The sequence below is a fragment of the Portunus trituberculatus genome, chromosome 43 (genome assembly GCF_017591435.1).
Source record: "Portunus trituberculatus isolate SZX2019 chromosome 43, ASM1759143v1, whole genome shotgun sequence".
NCBI classification, from domain to species: Eukaryota; Metazoa; Arthropoda; class Malacostraca; order Decapoda; family Portunidae; genus Portunus; species Portunus trituberculatus.
In genome coordinates, this window is record NC_059297.1 from 992,153 (window position 1) to 1,014,638 (window position 22,486).

The 22,486-nt window shown below is 39.8% G+C and overlaps 1 protein-coding gene across 2 annotated transcripts in view; it reads left to right on the forward strand.

Moving 5' to 3' along the window:
* Nucleotides 1–22,486, forward strand: part of LOC123518049 (condensin-2 complex subunit D3-like) — a 135,697-nt gene that overhangs the window by 42,417 nt on the left and 70,794 nt on the right. Inside the window, exons 4-5 of one of the 2 annotated variants that reach the window (XM_045278595.1) lie at nt 3,213–3,336; nt 8,067–8,262. In XM_045278595.1, the coding sequence (XP_045134530.1) occupies nt 3,213–3,336; nt 8,067–8,262 (320 nt within the window). The remainder of the gene's footprint in view (nt 1–3,212; nt 3,337–8,066; nt 8,263–22,486) is intronic. The other variant, XM_045278596.1, reaches the window with a different exon arrangement.

Below are 22,486 nucleotides of genomic sequence, written 5' to 3' on the forward strand. Positions count from 1 at the left end.
GAAAATTTTTGTTTTGTATTTGTGTGTGTGTGTGTGTGTGTGTGTGTGTGTGTGTGTGTGTGTGTGTGTGTGTGTGTGTGTGAGTGTGTGTGTGTGTGTGTGTGTGTGTGTGTGTGTGTGTGTGTGTGTGTGTGTGTGTGTGTGTGTGTGTGTGTGTGTGTGCCACAAATGTTCCAAGGCGGACGCATGTAACTTATCTTTGAGAGGAGAGGGGAGGAGGAAAGGGAGATGGGAGATGGGAGAGAGAGAGAGAGAGAGAGAGAGAGAGAGAGAGAGAGAGAGAGAGAGAGAGAGAGAGATGGGAACAGTCTATGCCATTGGGTAATTTTAGACACAAAACGGGACGCATGTAGCTTATCTTTAGTGATTGGTGGAGACAAGGATGGTGGGAGGAGCACTAGGATTTCAAGGACAGCATACGGCGTGTGTAGTTGGTATCCAACACACTATACGGGACAACTGAACTGAAGAAAGCTCAGAAAAGAAATATGACGTCTACGTAGGCATCACCGTATATTCTACTGGGGCTTCATGACGCCGACATAGGCGTCACCGTATTGAAGGGGTTAAACATACGACACCCATAGTAGCTGGCATATTCTAACACAATTAGGCATATAGGTTCAAAATTTCATGAATAGCATGACATACAATTTTATGATCTGTCCTATTTACAAAGAAGTTTTCCATGGTAGTAATACCGAACTGCTGTCTTAGCTGGGTAGACATTGCACACTGTTCTATAACATGTTTCTCTGTTTGAATATTTCCACACCTACAAAGCCGCTCCTCCATTGGTAACCTGCCTCTCCCTCGCCTGTTCCAACGCCCTTCCTCCACAGCAAGGGAGTAAGCGCTTAAACACAACCTAGACCATGATATTCGCTCTGTCTCTCTTACACCTGCCTTCAATTTATATATGTCATGTGTTACAAGACTTGGATTTAGGGAACAATAAAGTTGAATTCTATTTGATGATGAGTTTGACGATTTTTGTTTCAAATCCATCAGAGCAATGTGTACATCATCTACCTCGTTTTCTAGTAAGTCATGGATATAGCGAGACGTGTTGTGATTATAAGTAAATATTGTACTGATCGAATGAGCTAAAGGATCATCTTCCATTAAGTGTCTCTCCCTCCACTTGATCGGGAAAAAATTACGTTGTTTGCTAAGAATAAATGCACGTAGAGGAGGGTATCCTAAGTCCAATAAACACAGATCATTGCATGTTGTCCGTCTCACCCCCAACAACTGCTTAATGCACCACATGTATAATCTATTGACTGGTTTTATGTCACCATTTAGCCACGATTCACAGCCGTACAACAAGGAAGATGTTAACGCCGCTTCAAAAACTTTTTGCTTGATGTAAAAAGGAATATCACTGTTCTTGTTTGCAAAAGTAATAAATGTAAGTACATGGCATATTTTATTTTCTGCGTGTACCTTCACTGTCGTGGAGGAAGAGCCATTGGCAGTGAAGGGACTGCCTAGGTATTCGTACCGCTCACAAGCCTCAACTACTATGTCGTCAACCACCATCTGTTGTTTGTCATCCTGAGTGCCATTTGTAACGAAGAACTTAGTTTTGCTGTTATTTATCTTCATTCCACTTGTTGTACAAAACCTACTGAGCATCTCGAGTTTACAAATCGTTGAATGTTTAGATGTAGATAATAGTACAGTATCATCCATTAAGCTAAGTATATGCAACCAGCCCAAAAACCCGTCGTAGCCACAGCCTTGCTTAATCATATGAATGAGATCGTTGACATAGAGGACAAACAGCAGACAGGAGATTGGAGAACCCTGCTGTACACCAATGGAGACAGTAACAAGGGCAGTACCGATTACACAGTTAGTCACTATACATTGCTGTAATTGACAACAGCATAGTCTTGCCACATCCAAGTCTTTTTAATGCCAGAAAAGAACATCACGTCGAACTCTGTCATATGCCTTTTCAAAATCTACAAAAGTTACAAACAGTTTAATATTTTTCTTTCTTGCTAGATCAGTAAACAGGCCTAATGCTACAATGTTTTCTAGGCAGCCTCTGCCAGTCTGGGCCCCTGCCTGCTTATGATATGGACAGAACCACTCACTCAGTCTTTTACACAGGATCATGTCGTATAGCTTTGCAATACAGTATCACACTGATTCCTCTATAATTGGATACTTGGCTGCATAAACCACACTTGAATATCATGAACACTTTTGCTGTCATCCAGTTTGAAGGATATGTATTAGATCCGAAAATCACATTAAACAAAGTGACTAGACATAGTATCCAGGGAAGTGATAATCTCTTAAAATTCCAGGGGATAAACCATCTGGCCCAGAGGCTTTATTACTCTTTAGTCTCCTTATCTGGTCAGTCACTTCTTGTGGAGTTATAGGATCGTCCAATACAGGCATGTAAACGCATTGTATGAACCAAAACATATGCGGTATGTGTTTGTGATCTTGATCTTGACACAGGCAAGCTCTACTGCCTTCTTTAGTGTAATGCCATTACTTCTTGAGGTAAGACACACTTTCTTACAATTGAAATTCCACTATCTTTAAACACTCTTACCTTGCATACATGTAAAAAGATAATGATAGAAAATATATGATTATTAGCCCTGCAGTCTCACAGTCACTACCAACGTCATATACCAGGTACACGTTTACATCTCACAAGACACAGCAGGATCGGTGTGTTGTCTACTAGAAAAGATCAAGTTTTTAGATGCAAAATATTGGGATCTTATAATGACCTAAATGCATGTGAGTCCTCAAGTATTAAGTGAAATCCTTCACTTCATATTCTCTCTCTCTCTCTCTCTCTCTCTCTCTCTCTCTCTCTCTCTCTCTCTCTCTCTCTCTCTCTCTCTCTCTCTCCTCAAAAGAAAAGACACTACTGATGTAAACTAAAGCATGTGATTGAACATGTGACCTTTAAATGGGATTTAAATGTAAACTATTTTAAATCTCTATAAATCTTTGTGAAATAATAAGGAAAGTATATGCCTATATATATATATATATATATATATATATATATATATATATATATATATATATATATATATATATATATATATATATATATATATATATACAATTGCTCATATTTTTTCAGAATTTTCCTGTCTTTCCTAAAAGGATCTTAGTTATCCTTAAATGGTAAAAATTGCCACATTTAATGCATTGGTTTATTCCAGCAGATCAGAAAGCTGTAGAAAAATGGGTAGCTCCAATTTTGAAGGCTTGTGATGAACACCTCAAAGAAGTGCTTTTCCTGAGAACAGATACACTTGATGCAGCTGGAGAGGAAAGGCTGTATCGGTAAGTCTATATTGCTTTTTGTATTACAACATTAATTTGTTTTTGTATTTTATTCCTTTTCATAAACAGAGAAGAAAAGAAAGAAAGCAAATGTAGTACAGGCCCACTATCCCATGTCCAAAATCCTTGGGGCCAGTTTTGTTTTGTTTTTTATATTGTTTTGGATTTTAAAATAACTTCTTAAGGAGGAAATACTTTGTAGTAACTACTTTACTCAAGTTACCCAATTTAAGTTTTTTATTTCTTTATTTTATTTTTTTTTATTTATTTTTTTTTTTTTTTTGTAGATAAAAATAATCATTTTGAGATTTTTTGTGCTATGTGTTGTGAGCTTCAGATATACTGTCACTAGTGGGTATAGTAATTACCACATCTGTCAAAGCATTCCTTGTCTCACTCATTCACTTCATGTGTTTTATGTATAACATTTATTTGTAAATGCATATTCTTGCAGTAAACCCTGTTGATATAATGAACACATTGAGAGAGAAAAGGTGAACTAATTTCTTTTTTCTTATGTAAAAGGAGAAAACAAGCTATGGGCAACAGAAAGATTAAACAAATATGCCCACTTGGTTGCTACTCCTTGTGCATGTCTGAGAGAGTTACTCAAAAGAAAGGGATAAATGTCTTTAAATCTCCCTCTTAAATAAGCTCACATCATAGTAAGATGTAAATACAGAAGCAGGTAGGGAGTTCCAGAGTTTTACCAGAAAAAAGTATGAATGATTGATAAGTCAGATTCAGGGGTAGATTTAGGAATCTAGGGACCCTAGGCAAAGGTGGCATGAGGGCCCCCCTCTGGACCTAATCCAAAATAGTGGGGACTGAAGGGGGGCCCTATTTTCTTTTTACATCCATAGGAGTCTCCGAGACACACTTAATTCCTAGGAAAAATCAATCTGCTGGAATTTTAGCAAATGGATTTTAATCAAAGACATAAATAATGTGTGCATATGATAAAACCTCTGTTAACCATAAGTGTATGAGGAGTTTCATGAGTCCCCCAGAAACTCGGGGCCCTAGGCAACCACTTAGTGTTGCCTAATGGTAAGTCTGCCACTGCTCTAGTTAGCTCTTGCATTTGAGAGGTGGATGGAAAAGAGGTGAGAGGAAGAAAAAAGTCTTGTTCTGCAAGGCTGTGGAAGGAAGGGAGGCATGCAGTAAGCAGATCAGAAGAGCAGTTAGCATGAAAACACTCATAAAAAATAGCAAGAGATGCAACTTTGCAGTAGTGAGTGAGAGGATGAAGAAACTTAGAGAAGAGGAATTAATAAGACAAAAAGCTTTTGATTCCACCCTATTTAATAAAATTGTGTAAGCAGAAATACCTCTTACATGCAAAGGTTACCCCATACATGGCCAGATAACGCCTTTGTACTTATAGTCTGTTCATCCAAAGAATCCAGGCTGAAACTGCTAGTTCGGTTGGCAGCCCTGTCCAACACCGCCGCCACTAAACCTTCCCGACACTTAACTCTAACTGCACGTTTCAGTGGTTTGAAGAAAGAGGATATGGAGGAAGGGCCAGCTGTAGAACTGTCGGCAGTGGATGTAGAAGGGCCAGCTGTAGCAGGGTCGGCAGGTGTGACAGGGACTGGCTTGAAGAATGAGTAAATGGAGGACTTTTTTTTTTTTTTTTTTTTTTTTTTCTATCATAGATTTCTTGATAAATCTTGACACTTTTCTCTATGTCATAAGCCACTTTGCTACTCCTGGCAGAATTTGGGTCACATTTCTTTTTTCGATACCACCAAGACATTAAGAGTTTGATGTCCAGGCCACGCACAGGTTCTTCTTCCTCGTCTCCCTCTTTTTCTGCCTCCTGTGATGCCTTGTCTAGCTCTATAAGTTCACCATTTTAGAGAGGTTCAGCATGGGTTTCCAAAAGATCTTGAACATCATCATCATCAACTTCATCGAAACCAGCCCTATGGCACAAATTTACTATGTCGTTTCTATCGCACCGATGTCATCTTCAGCGAAACCTGGGAAGTCATGCACGCATTCTGGCCATACTTTATTCCACGCCAAGTTCATGGTAGACATCTTCACTTCGTCCCAAAATGATGATATTAAATAAGGCGTGCTTGATGTTATACGACTTCCAGATGGCAGGCCCATCTGTGCCCTTTATCAGTTGCTGCATGGTTCACCGCTGGTAGTAGGCTTTAAATGTTAGCCATAATTATTATGAATATATTTGTGCTTACAGTAGACCCTTTAATATTCCATTTATTCATCAAATTAGTAATGCATGTAAGTAATATGTAATGCAGTTAATAAAAAAGGAGGGGAGGGGAAGAGATAACAGGCTCCAAGGGTGGTCAAGTTAAAGTCAGTACTGTGAGTGGCGGGGAGGTGTGGCGTGGATGACGTCATCACCCATGCTCCCCTGCGCTAAGCCCTCACGGATGACATGAGCAGATACCGTATCTGTGAATTTTTCTTGCCGTATATCGAATCGAGGGTAGTAATTTCCAAATACCATAACTGTGAATTTACTGGATAAAGAACTACTATATAACAAGGACTTACTGTATTATTATTATTATAATTATTATTATTATTATTATTATTATTATTATTATTTTTATTTTTATTTTTATTATTATTATTATTATTATTATTATTATTATTATTATTATTGTTACGTTGCCATCCCCCTTCACTGTAATCCCCGACTGTCTCATTGTCCACAAGTGACAAGGCAGAGGAGGCCTGGGAGACCTTACGCACCACTTCACCTGCATGAGTCTTATGGAGGCCAGACACAGGACTGGTCCTCCTGTAGGCTGCCAGCAAGGAAACATTCCAGTTGAAGCTCATGGGTGGTGTGCCGTGCCCGTCGCCTTACTGTATCTTCATTGCTGGTTGTGCAGGCAGCATGCAGCCTGTCTCTCTGGCTATGCCCTAAGCTAGTAGACAGCGTGGACCAGAGTACACAACTCTAGCGGTAAAAGCTTCCCTTAGGCGCTTACGTCTTTCTAACTCAGGTGACAAGGCCAGGTTTTCTTACTTATCCTCCCTGTGTGGTTCATTTGCCAAACTCAGTCTTGAGTTCTGAGTCCCTTAATGCTATCCTAGAAGCAGTGAGCATCAGAGAAAACGAAGCCTTTTCCAAGTCTATTTATTGCAACAACAAATAGGTATATACAGGCAACCCCCTTAACGAAGGTTCACACAACGAAATTTCGCTACAACGAAGGTTTCCTTTTACTACCATCTGCTCGTTTAACGAACACCAAATTCGCTTTAACAAAATTTTATCCAAGTAAGTTTTTCCAAGTTTGAAAGCTTCGCTGTATCACACAAGCTGACAGGCTTTTGAATACACCAGCGCCTCTCGTGGACAACACGGGCACCACTCACTCTCCTTGTTCAAAACAATAACAGTGTCAGCAGCAGCTCATCTTCCCTCACTCTACATGCCACCAAAACGCCCTGCAATGTCACCTAGCGATGCTAAGAAGACCAGGAAGTCTCTTAATCTTGAAGTGAAGCTGGATATTATTCACTGACACGAGAAAGGCGAGAAAACTAATAGCATTGCTTGCCACCATGGCTTGACTCCATCTACTGTCTCTACTATTTTCAAGTCAGCAGACTCTATTAAGAGGCTGGTGAGATCATATCTTCCTTGCAAGCTAAAAGAACCACCTGAACTCATGACTCTGCAATGGATAAAATGGAAAGCCTTGTGGAAATGTGGTACATAAGTATTGTATGCGGTACAATAATGCACCCTTTGTTTACATTCCACAGGATGCCAGCTAGCGTATTTCCTGCTCCACTCTCTCCCTTCATAAATTTAAGATCATCTACATTATAAAGTTACATACATACATTAGTGTACATTATAATGATTTAGTCTTAAATTAAACTGTTTAAATGTTTAACTTCATAATTTTTACTTTCATTAAACCTTTCACTGTACTATGATGCACTCTCGCTTTGTTTACTCTGAATGGAAGTTCAAGTCAGGGGTTAAACTTGTTATAATTGGTTTGCTTAACGAAAATTCACTTTACGAATGGTTTTTAGGAACGTAACCCATTCATTAAATAGGGGTTGCCTGTACTTGGCGGAACTGAACACTTAGAACTCCTCCCACATTGTACAGTACCAGCTGGCTCTTCCTCTCTCTGTAGAACATAAATTACACACCAGTTATAAGGAAATACACAGCCAGAATTTTATTCATGACTAATAAGTGTCCAAACACAAAGAATCAAAGAAACTTGCATAGGACACATAAGTAATCCTGGTTACAAGGTAATGAAATGTCCTCCCTCCACACCCCCTCATTCTCTTACTCACAGGCTTCCAGCAATGGGGAGGGGGGGATAACTTGAGCACCTGTACATAACATTGTTATTAATATTGTTTTCTTTTTGTCATTATTAGCATCATTATTATCGTTGTTGTTATTGATATTATTATTATTATTATTATTATTATTATTATTATTATTATTATTATTATTATTATTATTATTATTGTTACTATTACGATTATTATTATTATTATTATCATCATCATGATCATCATCATCATCATCATCATCATCATCATAATAGTAATGAATTATTCTTAATATTTATTAGATAAACCAAATTGTTATTTATTGTATGTTAGATTGTTGCTCCTCCCAACTTACACAACATAGACAAATTTGCTGAATTCATGTTTGTGCATTATGAGTCTCTCCACTAGTCTTTTTATTACAGATATCTCTTCACTATGGGAGAAGCAGCCATGCTGTGTCCTCATAAAGTTAATAAGAGGATGTTTCTGATGCTGCAGAGCCTCATCTTCCACCAGCAGGGTCAAGAGAAGGATGATTCCCTTCTCACAGTTCCTTCTACTCAGACACAGTGCTCTCAACCAACAACCATCACATTCACTCCAACCATAAGACTTAAGGTAAGGAATGAATTTGATAGAATTTCCTTACTGATGAAGCTCTTGTACAAGATGCATTGTCTGAAGTTTGGGTTATTAGTTGGTTAGGCACTCACATAAACTTGAATAAAACTGTCATATACAGTAAACTTTCCATTTATGACAAGGATATACTTTTAAAGGCATTGCTTAAGTAAGGAAAGCCCTAAATAAACCATAATTTTTTCCATAAAGAACAATGGTAATATGTAATTAATTTAGGTTCCTATGCAGAAAGAAATTTCATTTTCTCATATGGTTTCATATGGTTTCTCATAATGAATGGTATAGTGGAACCTCATTACATGAATTTCACTATTTCCTGAAAGCCTTCTGAAATAGAAAAAAAAAAAAAAAGTAGCTATTTTCCTAATAGGAATCAATATAAAATGGATTGATTAATTTCCAAACACCAATCCAACCTGTCTTAGTGGTTTATGACAGACACTTCTGCTGAGATGGTTAATGTGCAACATATCCAGCTCAGAAATATTTATCCAGAAAGTATGTATCAAATGAACTTGTGACACAGAACTCACCTGAATATACTGTCTAGAGTCTAGGTCAATGGTTCTCAACCTGGTGTTTGTAGATACACAGAAGATTTTGAGGGGAATTTAGATGGCTGATCTAATGATATCCTTTGCAGTATACCATTGCATATTGAGTTAGTGTCTGTCACTAAATTAGTATTCTCTTCGATATCAGATTACTGGGGGTTTGGGTAGATGGTTTTATAAGTCAGGGGGGGAGGGGGGTTAACAAGAAAAGTGTTGAGAACTGCTGGTCTAGACCATGCAGGTCTTTATCACTGATCTACACATCTCCCTTGAATTTCTTGCTTGCTTTGTTTCTAAGTACAGGGATTTCTTGATTTATGCATGTTTAGAATATGTGAATTTGAAATTATATGAGGTACAAAACCTATTCATTTTTTTGTATTACACAGATTATTTAGAATAATACAATGTCAAGGAAATCAAGTTGCGCAACTGGTTTAGTTCCATAATGCGGCCACCAAGTGTTCCCCAAGTGTACCACCAACATGCTGTCCCTTTGTGCAGTGCTTCAGTGCTTCAAGCTCATTGTTAGTGTGAAACACTAAAAAATTAAGAATATTTCCAAGATACTTTGCTGGTGGTATGGCAAGTCTCGAGAGTTATGAGATTTCGCAAATGTTTGTTTGGGCTGCCATTTTTGCTATCACAGCTGATCACAGCACAGAGGCACTTCACCTCCAGGACTGCTAGTGATGCATGATAAATGTTGTCAGGAAGATCAGCGTGTGCCATCTTACTGTCAGCTAGATGCCGTTACTATAGCAATGATGATCCTTTGTTTTTTTCAGCTAAAATCATTTTACCCAGTTGCTAGACAAACCTGGAGTCCAGGAACAGATTAATCTATTTTACATTTGTTCCTATGGGGAAAATGGTTTTAGTTCTCGAACATATATGTACATATACACTCAAGCCTTGGTTTAACAGATTAAAAGGGGGAGAGCATTGGTCTTATAAAGTTGATTGTCCATAATTACTGGTGATAGAAATCTATGGTGGAAATATCCAGATATTATCAATAATTGCATTACAAAAGACAGAATAGAAAATACAATACTGTACCTTTGATCAAAGACACTATTCAGTCTAATAGTGTAAAGTACCTCTACTCCTCTACACTGCAAATATACATCAACAGAATATTTCACAGTATATTCATAAAGTTTAGATTGAGCCTACAAATATTTGAAATATTTGAAACTTTGCTTTTTTACATCATATTCTTCACACATGCTTCACAGATGTACCAGTCTCCAACATTTTAATAAATTCAAGCTTCTGTGCCGCAGTTAAATTCACCCTTTTCCTCATTTCTACTTCTCCCCAAGGTGACATGGTTATAGAAAATTATGATGATTCAAGCACAACAAAGGCAAAACCATGGAACAATGAGCTAGACATGTTATTGTATTGCTAAAGTTCTCCGTGTGGACTAAGTATTCCGGGTTGTAGTCTGTTTCACTGGAGTTTCTTTGGTGGCAACGTTGTTGACAATTGTTGTTCCTCAGACCTGTTTGTTTGTTAAGGCTTCTTATTATGGACACTACTGACAATTTTTGTGAATTCCATCCCTGGGTTTGGTTCCAATCAATTTTTGTAGAGTAGGCTATTTGAATGATTTAGGCAAAATTTATGTGAAGGTAATGATGAAGACATTTTCGTGATGAAGGTAAAATCCTGCCTGATCATTGCCTCCCCAAGCTGCAGGAAGGCAGCATTCATTCTTTAAAAATACCAGTTTCTCCCGGATAGTATCCTTCAACTGAAAAAGGAAGGTATTGTCTAAGAATCGGGTTGAGAGTGTCTCAGTGTGGTTCACCCCAAAAGCAGCATGGGTGCATGTGATGTCATCGAGTTGAGTTAACCCAAGTTAAATAGAATAAATTGCGTTATTTAATCGCATCTCCTTAACCCTTAAACTGCTAATTCCTAATTGCTGAATGCTTTGGTGCACCTATAATATAAACATTCCCATGTCAGAAAAAATATATTTCGAATTGTATGCCATGAATGGCAAACATCCAAAATACAGTTATAGTGAAGTTTTGAATCTGTAAATAAATAAATAGAGCAAGAAATAGTCCTACAAAACTTCGCGGGCTTTGGAAAGCGCGGGGAACTAATGACACGTCGGGTGCACTGTATGGTCCAGGTTGGGAGCTGAGCTGTACCAAGCTGGGCTGTTTTCTACGCTCTCTCTCTCTCTCTCTCTCTCTCTCTCTCTCTCTCTCTCTCTCTCTCTCTCTCTCTCTCTCTCTCTCTCTCTCTCTCTCTCTCTCTCTCTCTCTCTCTCTCTCTTTTTTTTTTTTTTTTTTATGTAGGGAAGAGGGCCAGCCAAGGGCAAAAAAAAGAAAGTTAGAAAAAGGCCCACTTGAGTGCTGGCTCTCCAAAGACTTCAAAAAGTGCCAAAACAGTCAGCCACAATTAGGGGAGCAAATGCCTTGATACCTTTCTCTTAAAAGTTGTAGGAATTTGGAAATACAGATCAGGGAGGGAGTTCCAGAGTTTACCAGTGAAAGGGATGAATGATTGAGCGTACTGGTTAACTCTTGCATTAGAGAGTTGGACAGAATAGGGATGAGAGGAAGAAGAAAGCCTTGTGCAGTGTGGCTGCAGGAGGAGGGGAGGCATGCAGTTAGCAAGATCAGTAGAACAGTTACCATGAAAATAGCGATAAAATATAGAAAGGGATGCAACATTTCGGCAGTGAGAAAGAGACTGAAGACAGTTAGTCAGAGGAGGGGAGTTGATGAGACGAAGAGCTTTCGATTCCACCCTATCAAGCAAAGCTGTGTGACTGGAACTCCCCCAAACATGCGAAGAGTATTCCATACAGGGACAGATAAGGCCTTTATACAGAGTAAGCAGTTGGAGGGGCGAGAAAAACTGTCGGAGATGCCTCAGAACACCTAACTTCATAGAAGCTGTTTTAGCCAGAGATGAGATGTGAAGTTTCCAGTTAAGATTATGAGCAAAGGACAGACCGAGGATATTCATTGTGGAAGAGGGAGACAGTTGAGTGTCATTGAAGAAGAGGGGATAGTTGTCTGGAAGGTTGTGTTGAGTTGATAGATGGAGGAATTGAGTTTTTGAGGCATTGAAAACTACTAGATTTTCTCTGCCTCAATCGGAAATCTTAGAAAGATCGGAAGTCAGGCGTTCCGTGGCGTTCCCGCGTGATCTGTTGATTTCCTGAAGGGTTGGACGTCTCTGAAAGAACGTGGAAAGATGTAGGGTGGTATCATCAGCGTAGGAGTGGATAGGGCAAGAAGTTTGGTTAAGAAGGTCATTAATGAATAATAGAAAGAGAGTGGGTGACAGGACAGAACCCTGAGGAACACCACTATTAATAGGTTTAGGAGAACAGTAGCCGTCTACCACAGCAGCAATAGAGCGGTCGGAAAGGAAACTTGAGATAAAGTTGCAGAGAGAAGGATAGAAGCTGTAGGAGGGCAGTTTTGAAATCAAAGCTTTATGCCAGACTCTATCAAAAGCTTTTGATATGTCTAACGCAACAGCAAAAGTTTCATCGAAATCTCTAAAAGAGGATGACCAAGACTCAGTAAGGAAAGCCAGAAGATCACCAGTAGAGCGACCTTGACGGAAGCCATACTGGCGATCAGACAGAAGATTGTGAAGTGACAGATGTTTGAGAATCTTCCTATTCAGGATAGATTAAAAACTTTAGACAAGCAAGAGATTAAAGCTATAGGACGGTAGTTTGAGGGGTTAGAACGGTCACCCTTTTTAGGAACAGGCTAAATGTAGGCGAACTTCCAGCAGGAAGGAAAGGTGCAAGTCGATAGACAAAGTTGGAAGAGTTTGGCCAGGCAAGGTGCAAGCACAGAAGCACAGTTTTTGAGAACAATAGGAGGGACCCCATAAGGTCCATAAGCCTTCCGAGGGTTTAGGCCAGCAAGGGCATGGAAAACATCATTACGAAGAATTTTGATTGTAGACATGAAATAGTCAGAGGGAGGAGGAGAGGAGGACAAGCCCAGAATCGTCCAAGGTGGAGTTGTGAGCAAAGGTTTGAGAAAAGAGTTCAGCTTTAGAGACAGAAGAGATGGCAGTGGTGCCATCAGGATGAAATAAAGGAGGAAAGATGAAGAAGTGAAGTTATTTGAGATGTTTTGGCTAGATGCCAGAAGTCACGAGGAGAGTTTGAGTTTGAAAGATTTTGATATTTCCTATTTATGAAAGAGTGTTTGGCAAGTTGAAGAACAGACTTGGCATGATTCCGGCAGAGATATAAAGTGCATGAGATTCAGGAGATGGAAGGCTCAAGTACCTTTTGTGGGCAACCTCTCTATCATATATAGCACGAGAACAGGCTGAGTTAAACCAAGGTTTAGAAGGTTTAGGTTGAGAAAAGAATGAGGAATGTACGCCTCCATGCCAGATACTAACACCTCTGTTATGCGTTCAGCACAAAGAGATGGGTCTCTGACACGGAAGCAATAATCATTCCAGGAAAATCAGCATAATACCTCCTCAGGTCCCCCAACTGGCAGAGGCAAACGCCAGAGGCACCTTCGCTTTGGGGATCCTGCGGAGGATTGGAAAAATAGGACAAGATACAGAAATGAGATTGTGATCGGAGGAGCCCAACGGAGATGAAAGGGTGACAGCATAAGCAGAAGGGTTAGAGGTGAGGAAGAGATCAAGAATGTTGGGCGTGTCTCCAAGACGGTCAGGAATATGAGTAGGGTGCTGCACCAGTTGCTCTAGGTCATGGAGGATAGCAAAGTTGAAGGCTAGTTCACCAGGGTGGTCAGTGAAGGGAGAGGAAAGCCAAAGCTGGTGGTGAACATTGAAATTTCCAAGAATGGAAATCTCAGCGAAAGGGTAGAGGGACAGAATGTGCTCCACTTTAGAAGTTACGTAGTCGAAGAAATTACTATAGTCAGAAGAGTTAGGAGAGAGATAAACAGCACAGATGAATTTAGTTTGAAAGTGACTGTTAAGTCGTAGCCAGATGGTGGAAAATTCGGAAGACTCAAGAGCGTGGGCATGAGAGCAAGTTAAGTCGTTGCATACATAGACGCAACATCCAGCTTTGGAATGAAAATGAGAATAGAGAAAGTAGGAGGGAACAGAGAAGGGGCTACTGTCAGTTGCCTCAGATAGCTGTGTTTCGGTGAGGAAAAAAAGATGAGGTTTAGTAGAGGAGAGGTGGTGTTCCACAGATTGAAAATTAGATCTAAGACCGCGAATGTTGCAGAAGTTAATGTAGAAAAGTTGAGGAGGTGTCAAGGCATTTGTGGTCTTCAACAGGAGAGGTGTCTGACCTGGGGACATTTTTGGTCCCTCCCAGAGGGGACTCGAGGCGTTGTTTATTTTGGGTCCCATTTTCTTTTAAATTTTGATTTGGAGTGAAGGGTGTATGTGTGGTAAGTGCATGTAGTTTTATGTGAAGAAGGAGAGCTGTCTTTAGACGGTAGGGTGTGACTACCCCCTTGAGTTGTGAGAGACAAAGGGAAACATTCAACGAGATCACAACTAGCTTTAATGGAAGGTTCACAGCACCTCCTGAACTAGTGCTATTAGATCTCACTGGGAGTAAGTTATTGTTTTGGTAGGTGTCTACTACCTCCTCCTGTCCTATATGATACGAGTCTTCTGTACAGATGTTTTATACATGTATATGTATGATAGAACTTTATCTGTGTGTGTGTGTGTGTGTGTGTGTGTGTGTGTGTGTGTGTGTGTGTTGGTCCTTTACGAATCCTCAGTACAGATGTTTTGTACGTATTGGGTATGTTTGACTAAGCTGAGCTTTGTGTGTCTTGAATTCTCTGTACAGATGTTTTGATTGATTGTGGTGTGTTTGATTGTGTGTGTGTGTGTGTGTGTGTGTGTGTGTGTGTGTGTGTGTGTGTGTCATGAATCCTTTGTACAGATGTTTTGTACATATTGGGTATGTTTGATTGAGCTTTGTGTGTGTGTGTATTTACCTATTTGTGTTTACCTATTTGTGTATTACAGGGCCCAAGCTAAGCTCTCTGTGTCCTGTCTCCTTGTCCATTCCTGTCATATCTCTCTTTCATCTGATTGACACACACCGCATCAACGACATCACTGCTCAGTTTATTCCACTTATCAATGCTACGATGCGGGAAACTGTATTTTCTCACGTCATTTAGACAGATGTCTTTTATTAGCTTTTTTCCATGTCCTCGGAGCTGATTACTTGTGGTCACCTTTATCAACTCTGTCCAGTATGTCAATCTTGTTCACCAATTTATACATAGTTATCATGTCTCCTCTTGTTCTTCTCTCTTCTAATATGGTCAGCCCCAGCTTCCTCAGTCTTTCCTCATAGTCTAACTCCCTGAGTCCTGGTACCATCCTTGTTGCCAGCCTCTGTACCCTTTCTACCTTCACATTTTTCTTCATATGCGGTGACCAGACACAAGCTGCATATTCTAACTGGGGTCTTATTAAGGTACATAATATCTTCTTCATCATTCCTTCATCTAGGTAGTGGGATGCAAGGCCAACATTTTGAAGCATGTTATATGTTTTCCCAAAAATCTTGTTAATGTGTTTCTCCAGTGACAAAGTGTTTTGCACGGTCACTCCTAAGTCTTTCTCCTCACTGGTCTCTTTAATTTTCTCATCACCCAGCCTGTAATCCCAGTTTGGTCTGTATCTACTTCTTCCCATTTTCATAACATGGGTCTTGTCTATATTAAATTCCATCTGCCACTCCTTACTCCACTCATATATTATATCAAGATCTTCCTGTAACTTGTTACAACCTTCCACATTCCTTACTCTCCTCATAATTTTAGTATTGTCCTCAAACATGTTCATGTAACTGTCAATTCCTACTGGCATATCATTAACATAAATCAAAAACATGATGGGACCAAGCACTTGTGGGACTCCACTGGTTACCTTCTTCCACTCGGACTTCCTTCCTCTCACCACTGTTCTCATTTCTCTTCCCATTAAGTAATTTTCCATCCATTTTGCTAGTTTATCATTTACTCCTCCAATCTTCTTTAGTTTCCACATCAGTCTATTGTGTGGTACTTTATCAAAGGCCTTTCTCAAGTCCAGGTAGATAGCATCCACCCATCCCTCTCTATGTTGTAGTATGTCAGTCATTCTTGAATGAAAACATAATAAATTAGATACGCACGATCTTCCTTTTCTGAAACCTAACTGTCTTTCACTCAGAATGTTTTCACTTTCTAGATACTCACTCCACTTAGCTTTAATTACTTCTTCACATACCTTGCACAATATACTACTTAACCCCTTCACTACGGTGACGCCTATGTGGGCGTCATGAAGCCCCAGTAGCAAATACGGTGGCCACGTGAGATGTCATATTTCTTTTCTGAGCTTTCTTCAGTTCAGTTGTCCCGTATAGTGTGTTGGATACCAACTACACACGCCGTATGCTGTCCTTGAAATCCTAGTGCTCCTCCCACCATCCTTTTCTCCACCAATCACTAAAGATAAGCTACATCGTCCGCCTTGTGTCTAAAATTACCCAATGGCATAGATTGTTCCCATCTCTCTCTCTCTCTCTCTCTCTCTCTCTCTCTCTCTCTCTCTCTCTCTCTCTCTCTCTCTCTCTCTCTCTCTCTCTCTCTCTCTCTCTCTCTCTCTCTCTCTCTCTCTCTCTCTCTCTCTCTCTCTCCTCTCTCTCTCTCTCTCTCTCTCTTTTCTCTTTTTCTCTCTCTCTCTCTCTCTCTCTTCTCTCTCTCTCTCTCTCTCTCTCTCTCTCTCTCTCTCTCTCTTTTCTCTTTTTTTTCTTTCTTGAAAGATAAGTTACAGTGTCACACACACACACACACACACACACACACACACACACACACACACACACACACACACACACACACACACACACACACACACACACACACACATGGACACACTGAGCTCAGAGCAATCATCTATAATTCTACAGTTACCTAAGAGTAACCAAGGTGGGAAAGGAGCTGGTAATGTTTGTCCCGTCTCCATATAGTCATGTTAACTGTTGATTAGCAAAATAATGTCCAGTGAAGGTAAATATAAACTGTAGCCTGCGTTTGAGCCATCAGCTGGTTTGTTTACGTCTGCGCAACATGGCGGCCGTGAACTCGAAAGAGGAATCAGACTTCACAGGGTTTCAAGGAATAATGGAGAAGAGCACTTATGTGAAGAAAATTCTGGAGTTAGAAGGTAAAATTGAAAAACTGTTTGAAAAGTATGAGGGCCTGGAAACGAGTTATGACAATGTAAAGAGAGACTGTGCCGATATGAAGAAGGAAAATGCAGCACTGAAAGAGGAAGTTAAGCTAATTAAAGTGAATTGCGAAAATGTGGAGAATCTCTAGGAAAAGTGATGGAGAAGCAGGCTGAATGGAAAAAAGTCAGGAAGTGGAAAGAAAGGAGGTAAATTACAAAGTTGCAAGTCTGGAAAAGGAAATCAAAGAGTCAGGGAGAAAACTTTGGGCCTTGCTGAAATTATAGATCAACAGATCATAGAGAAGATAGCTGAGAAAGTGGTGAAGGTTATTAAGTCAAATGAGACATTGGTGAGGGAAACTGTAGACAAAAGAGATGTGTGGTGATATTTGGTGTGGAGGAGGATAAGACACCGAGTAAAATGGAGAGAGAAAAACATAAAAAGGTGATAAATAATATCATTAATGTGGTGCAAGAGGAGGAAAAGACCTAGTACAAGAAATAGAGGACTTCCATAGAATTGGAAAGTTCACAAGAGAAGGTATGAGGCCAATAAGAATCAAACTTAAGTCACAAAAGGATGTAGATGAATTGGTGGAGAAGTCATGGAGGCTAGCCCAGCAGGAAACAACAAGGAAGATTTGGTTGAGAAGAGATCTCGGTGAAAAGGAAAGAGAAATGTTAAATGAGTTGAGAAAGGAGGCTTTGAAAAAAATGAAGAGAGGACAGAAGAAGAGAAGAAAGAGTTTTTCTGGAGAATCTTGGATATGAGACTGAGGAAGTGGTTCATAACCCAGAAAAGTACAGCAAGAAAGGACTAAAGAAACTTACATATGAGCGAAATGTAATGTATTCCAACATAAATGGAGTGATATCGGGATTTTAGAACTCAACGATTACTTGAGGACAAGAACCCAGATATTGTGGGTCTTACTGAAACAAAACTGAGAGAGGAGAAGACCTGATGAAGGTTGGAGAAGGGAAATATAACGTTTGGAAAAGAAATAGAGTAGGTAAGATGGGAGGAGGAGTGATGTTGCTGGTTAAAAAAGATATAAAGGTGGATCAAGTGAAAAAGGTATGGGAAAGGCAGAAGTGCTAAAGATCAGAGCAGAAACTAATGAAGGAAAAAAGAGGCACTACATAGTGGTGTACGTACCACCTAAGACAAATGCATGGTCAGTACAGGAATATGAAGAAATGATAAGTGATACAGGAACATGTCTGGAAGAAATGTTGGGTGGCTGTGAACGAACTATAATGATGGGAGATTTTAATTGTAAAGAGGTGTGTTGGGAGGACTGGTCAATGGAAGGATCAGAGACAACATGGGAAATACACTATTGACACTGGCAATGGAAAATGTGTTAACTCAGTGGGTCAAAGAAGATACTAGGTTTGGAGGAGAGGAGCATCGTCAAGACTGGACTTGGTCTTTAGTACAGAGCCAATGGTCATTGAGGAGATGAGGGTGGAGTGCCCTTTAGCAAAGAGTGATCATGCAGTTTTGGAGTTCAAGGTGATAGACGAAGAGAAATCTAGAAGAAATGAAGAATATAAAGTGGGAAGATGGAATTATGCCAAGACAGATTTTGGAAACCTAAAGAAATTCTTTCAAGAGACAAATTGGATGAAATTCAAGAGTGCTAAGGAGCAAATGAAAAGTGGAAGGAATTTATAAAAATATACAAAGAAGGTGAGAAAAATTTGTACCAATAAGACAACATAGAGAAGTTGGAAAGCAGGACTGGTTTAACGATAGATGTGAAAAGGCTAGAACAAGAAAAGAGGATGCATGGAAGAGGTGGAGAAGGAAAAGACGGATTAAGCAGTGGGAAAGTTACAAAAGAGCAAGAAATGAATATGTGTTGATTAGAAGAGAAGAAAGAAAGAAACAAGAAAAGGATATAATTGATAAATGTAAAGACCAACCAAGGCTTTTTACAGACATGTGAACAACAACATCAAAAATAGAGAAAGTATTGAAAGTTTAGAAGTAAATGGAGTATACAGTGAAGATCCCAGGAAATGGCAGAGGCTATGAATGGATGCTTTCGGAAGGTATTCACAAAGGAGACTGCTTTTGACAAACCACTGGTAATGGAACAGAAAGGGATTATGAAGGAGTTTCAAGTAACGGTGGAGGAGATCAAGAACATGATGGGGAGTTTAGAAGTGAGAAAAGCTGTGGGACCTGATGGGGTATCAGGATGGATTTTAAGAGAATGCAGGAGCAATTGGCAGAAAAAGTTTGTGAAGTAATTGATGCCTCATTAAGGGAAGGCGTAGTGCCCCAAGACTGGAAAAGAGCTAACATTGTCCCAATCTATAAATCAGGTAACAAGAGAGACCCATTGAACTATAGACCAGTGTCACTTACAAGTGTGGTAGCTAAGATGTGTGAGAGGGTGGTGAAGACTAGATGGACAGACTTCTTGGAGAAAAATGACATACTTTGTGAGTGTCAATTTGGTTTTAGGAAAGGGCGTTCATGCACGACAAACCTGATATGTTACTATTCGAGGGTGATAGATGTAATACAGGAAAGAGATGGTTGGGCTGATGGAATATATCTGGATTTAAAAAAGGCCTTTGATAAGGTACCACACCAGAGACTGATCTGGAAACTTGAAATGGTAGGAGGAGTGCATGGCAGTTTACTAAAATGGATGGAAGACTTTTGGTAGGAAGAGAAATGAGAACAATAATTAAGGACAGACCATCAGAATGGGGATTGGTGGAGAGTGGAGTTCCACAGGGATCAGTGTTGGCACCAGTAATGTTCGCAGTCTACATAAATGACATGGTGGATGGGGTGTCCAGTTATGTGAGCCTATTTGCAGACGATGCAAAATTGTTAAGAAAAGTGAGATGTGACAAAGATTGCGAACTACTCCAGGAAGACTTGGACAGAATATGGAAATGGAGCTGTACATGGCAAATGGAGTTCAACACGACAAAATGCAAGAAAATAGAGTTTGGCAAGAGTGAAAGAAGAATCAGGAGTATGTACAAGATAGGAAATGAAGACATAAAACCAGTCATGAAGAAAAAGACCTTGGGGTGACAATTACCAATGACCTATCGCCAGAGAGACATATAAACAAAATAATTGGAGAAGTATTGAACTTATTGAGGAACATAAGAGTGGCGTTCGTATATCTAGATGAAGAAATGATGAAGAAAATAATTACTGCAATGATAAGACCGAGGCTTGAATATGCAACAATACAGTGGGCTCGAACTTAAAGAAACACATAAGGAAACTAGAGAAAGTACAGAGGGCTGCAACGAAAATGGTGCCTGACTTAAGAGATTTGACTTATGAAGACAGACTGAAAAGAATGCAACTTCCAACCCTGGAAAACAGAAGAGAAAGGGGAGACCTGATAGCAATATACAGAGTGATGATTGGCATGGAAAAATGGATAGGGAAGATCTGTGTATGTGGAATGGAAGAATGTCGAGAGGGCATGGGAAAAAACTAAAATGGCCACTTATAGGAGAGATGTGAAAAATATAGCTTCCCTCATAGAAGGGTGGAAGCATGGAATAGTTTAGACGTGGAAGTGGTCAACGCAAGGAATATTCATGATTTTAAGAAAAAGCTGGACATTAATAGATATGGAGACGGGACAACACGAGCATAGCTCTTTTCCCGTATGTTACAATTAGGTAAATACAATTAGGTAAATACACACACACACACACACACACACACACACACACACACACACACACACACACACACACACACACACACACACACACACACACACACACACACACACACACACACACACACACACACACACACACACACACCAGTGTGAGTGACACGCCGACTCACACTTGAGAGGTCCAGTTCGAAGTCAGGCGGAGGCAAATGGGCTCTTAATGTGTGGTCCTGTTCACCTAGCAGTCAATACAGGATGTAACTCGAGGGGTTGTGGCCTAGCAGTGTGTTTGTCTCAGTCACCCAAGATCGGTCTATGAGCTCTGAGCTCCTCCGTAATTTCGGTTTGGGTGACCAGCAGACAAGGTGAATTTGTTTGTTCACACACACACACACACACAAACAAAAAAGATCTCTCTCTCTCTCTCTCTCTCTCTCTCTAAACATCTCCTCTTTCTCTCTCCTGAAGATAAGACAACAAAGGTTCTCTTCTCTCTCTCTCTCTCTCTCTCTCTCTCTCTCTCTCTCTCTCTCTCTCTCTCTCTCTCTCTCTCTCTCTCTCTCTCTCTCTCTCTCTCTCTCTCTCTCTCTCTCTCTCTCTCTCTCTCTCTCTCTCTCTCTCTCTCTCTCTCTCTCTCTCTCTCTCTCTCTCTCTCTCTCTCTCTCTCTCTCTCTCTCTCTCTCTCTCTCTCTCTCTCTCTCTCTCTCTCTCTCAAGAGAAAAGCGCCTATTTTCCTCTTGGCGATATAGTGACTAAAAATAGCAGCATAATATACAAAGATGACAAGTATGACAAGCTTCACAGAAGTTTTCCTCACACTCACACCATTACCAGATATATCATACAGCTTTTTAACATACCTTGCAATAAAGGGTTAACGATACTGGTCTATAATTTAGCGGTTCCATTCTACTATCATTCTCATATATAGGCATAATGTCAGCTCTTTTCCACTCTTTCGGAACTAATCCTGTTTGTATGGAGGTTTCCACAATATCAAATACGGGGTTCAACAATTGATCCTTACATTCATTTAGCAACCTCCTAGATATGCCATCAGGCCCCATTGATTTATTAATATCCAGATTGCTTATAATTTTCCTTACATCTTCCTTATTAACCATGATGTCCTGCATTTGCTTTATTTCCCCAGGTCTTCCTTCCATAAAATGCTCCTCCTTTGTAAACACTGCAAAAGTTGTCGTTCAAAATTTCAGCTATCTCTCCAGCATCCTCATATACTTCTTCCCCGTTTTTTACCTTTACTATTGCCTCCCTTATATTTAGTTTTCCATTTATGAATTTGTAAAACATTTTTGGGTCACTATCACAGTTTTCCACCCCCCTCTGTTCATATTCCTTCTGTGCTGTTCTCCTTACTTCAACATATCTATTCCTTGCTGTTTTGTAAACTTCTCTTGATAATACATCACTGTTTTTCTTAAGTTTCTTCCATGCCTTTTCTTTGTTCTTTTTGCTTCTTCACAATTTCTATTAAACCACTGTTTATTATTTAAAGTCCTCTTTCTGTAATATGGCACAAACTTTTCACAGCAGAGTTATACAAATCCATAAATTTATCGTATTTCAATTACATATCCCTTTCCTGGTATACCACGGACCAGTCAATTTCATTAAAGAACTCCCTTATATGGTTATAATTTGCCCTAGTATAATTTAATTTTTCCTCCCTGTTCCACAATCTTATTTGTGCTTAATTCTGTATCCAGCTCAAAGCTTAGGACATCATGATTGCTTTTCCCCAAGGGACTTTCA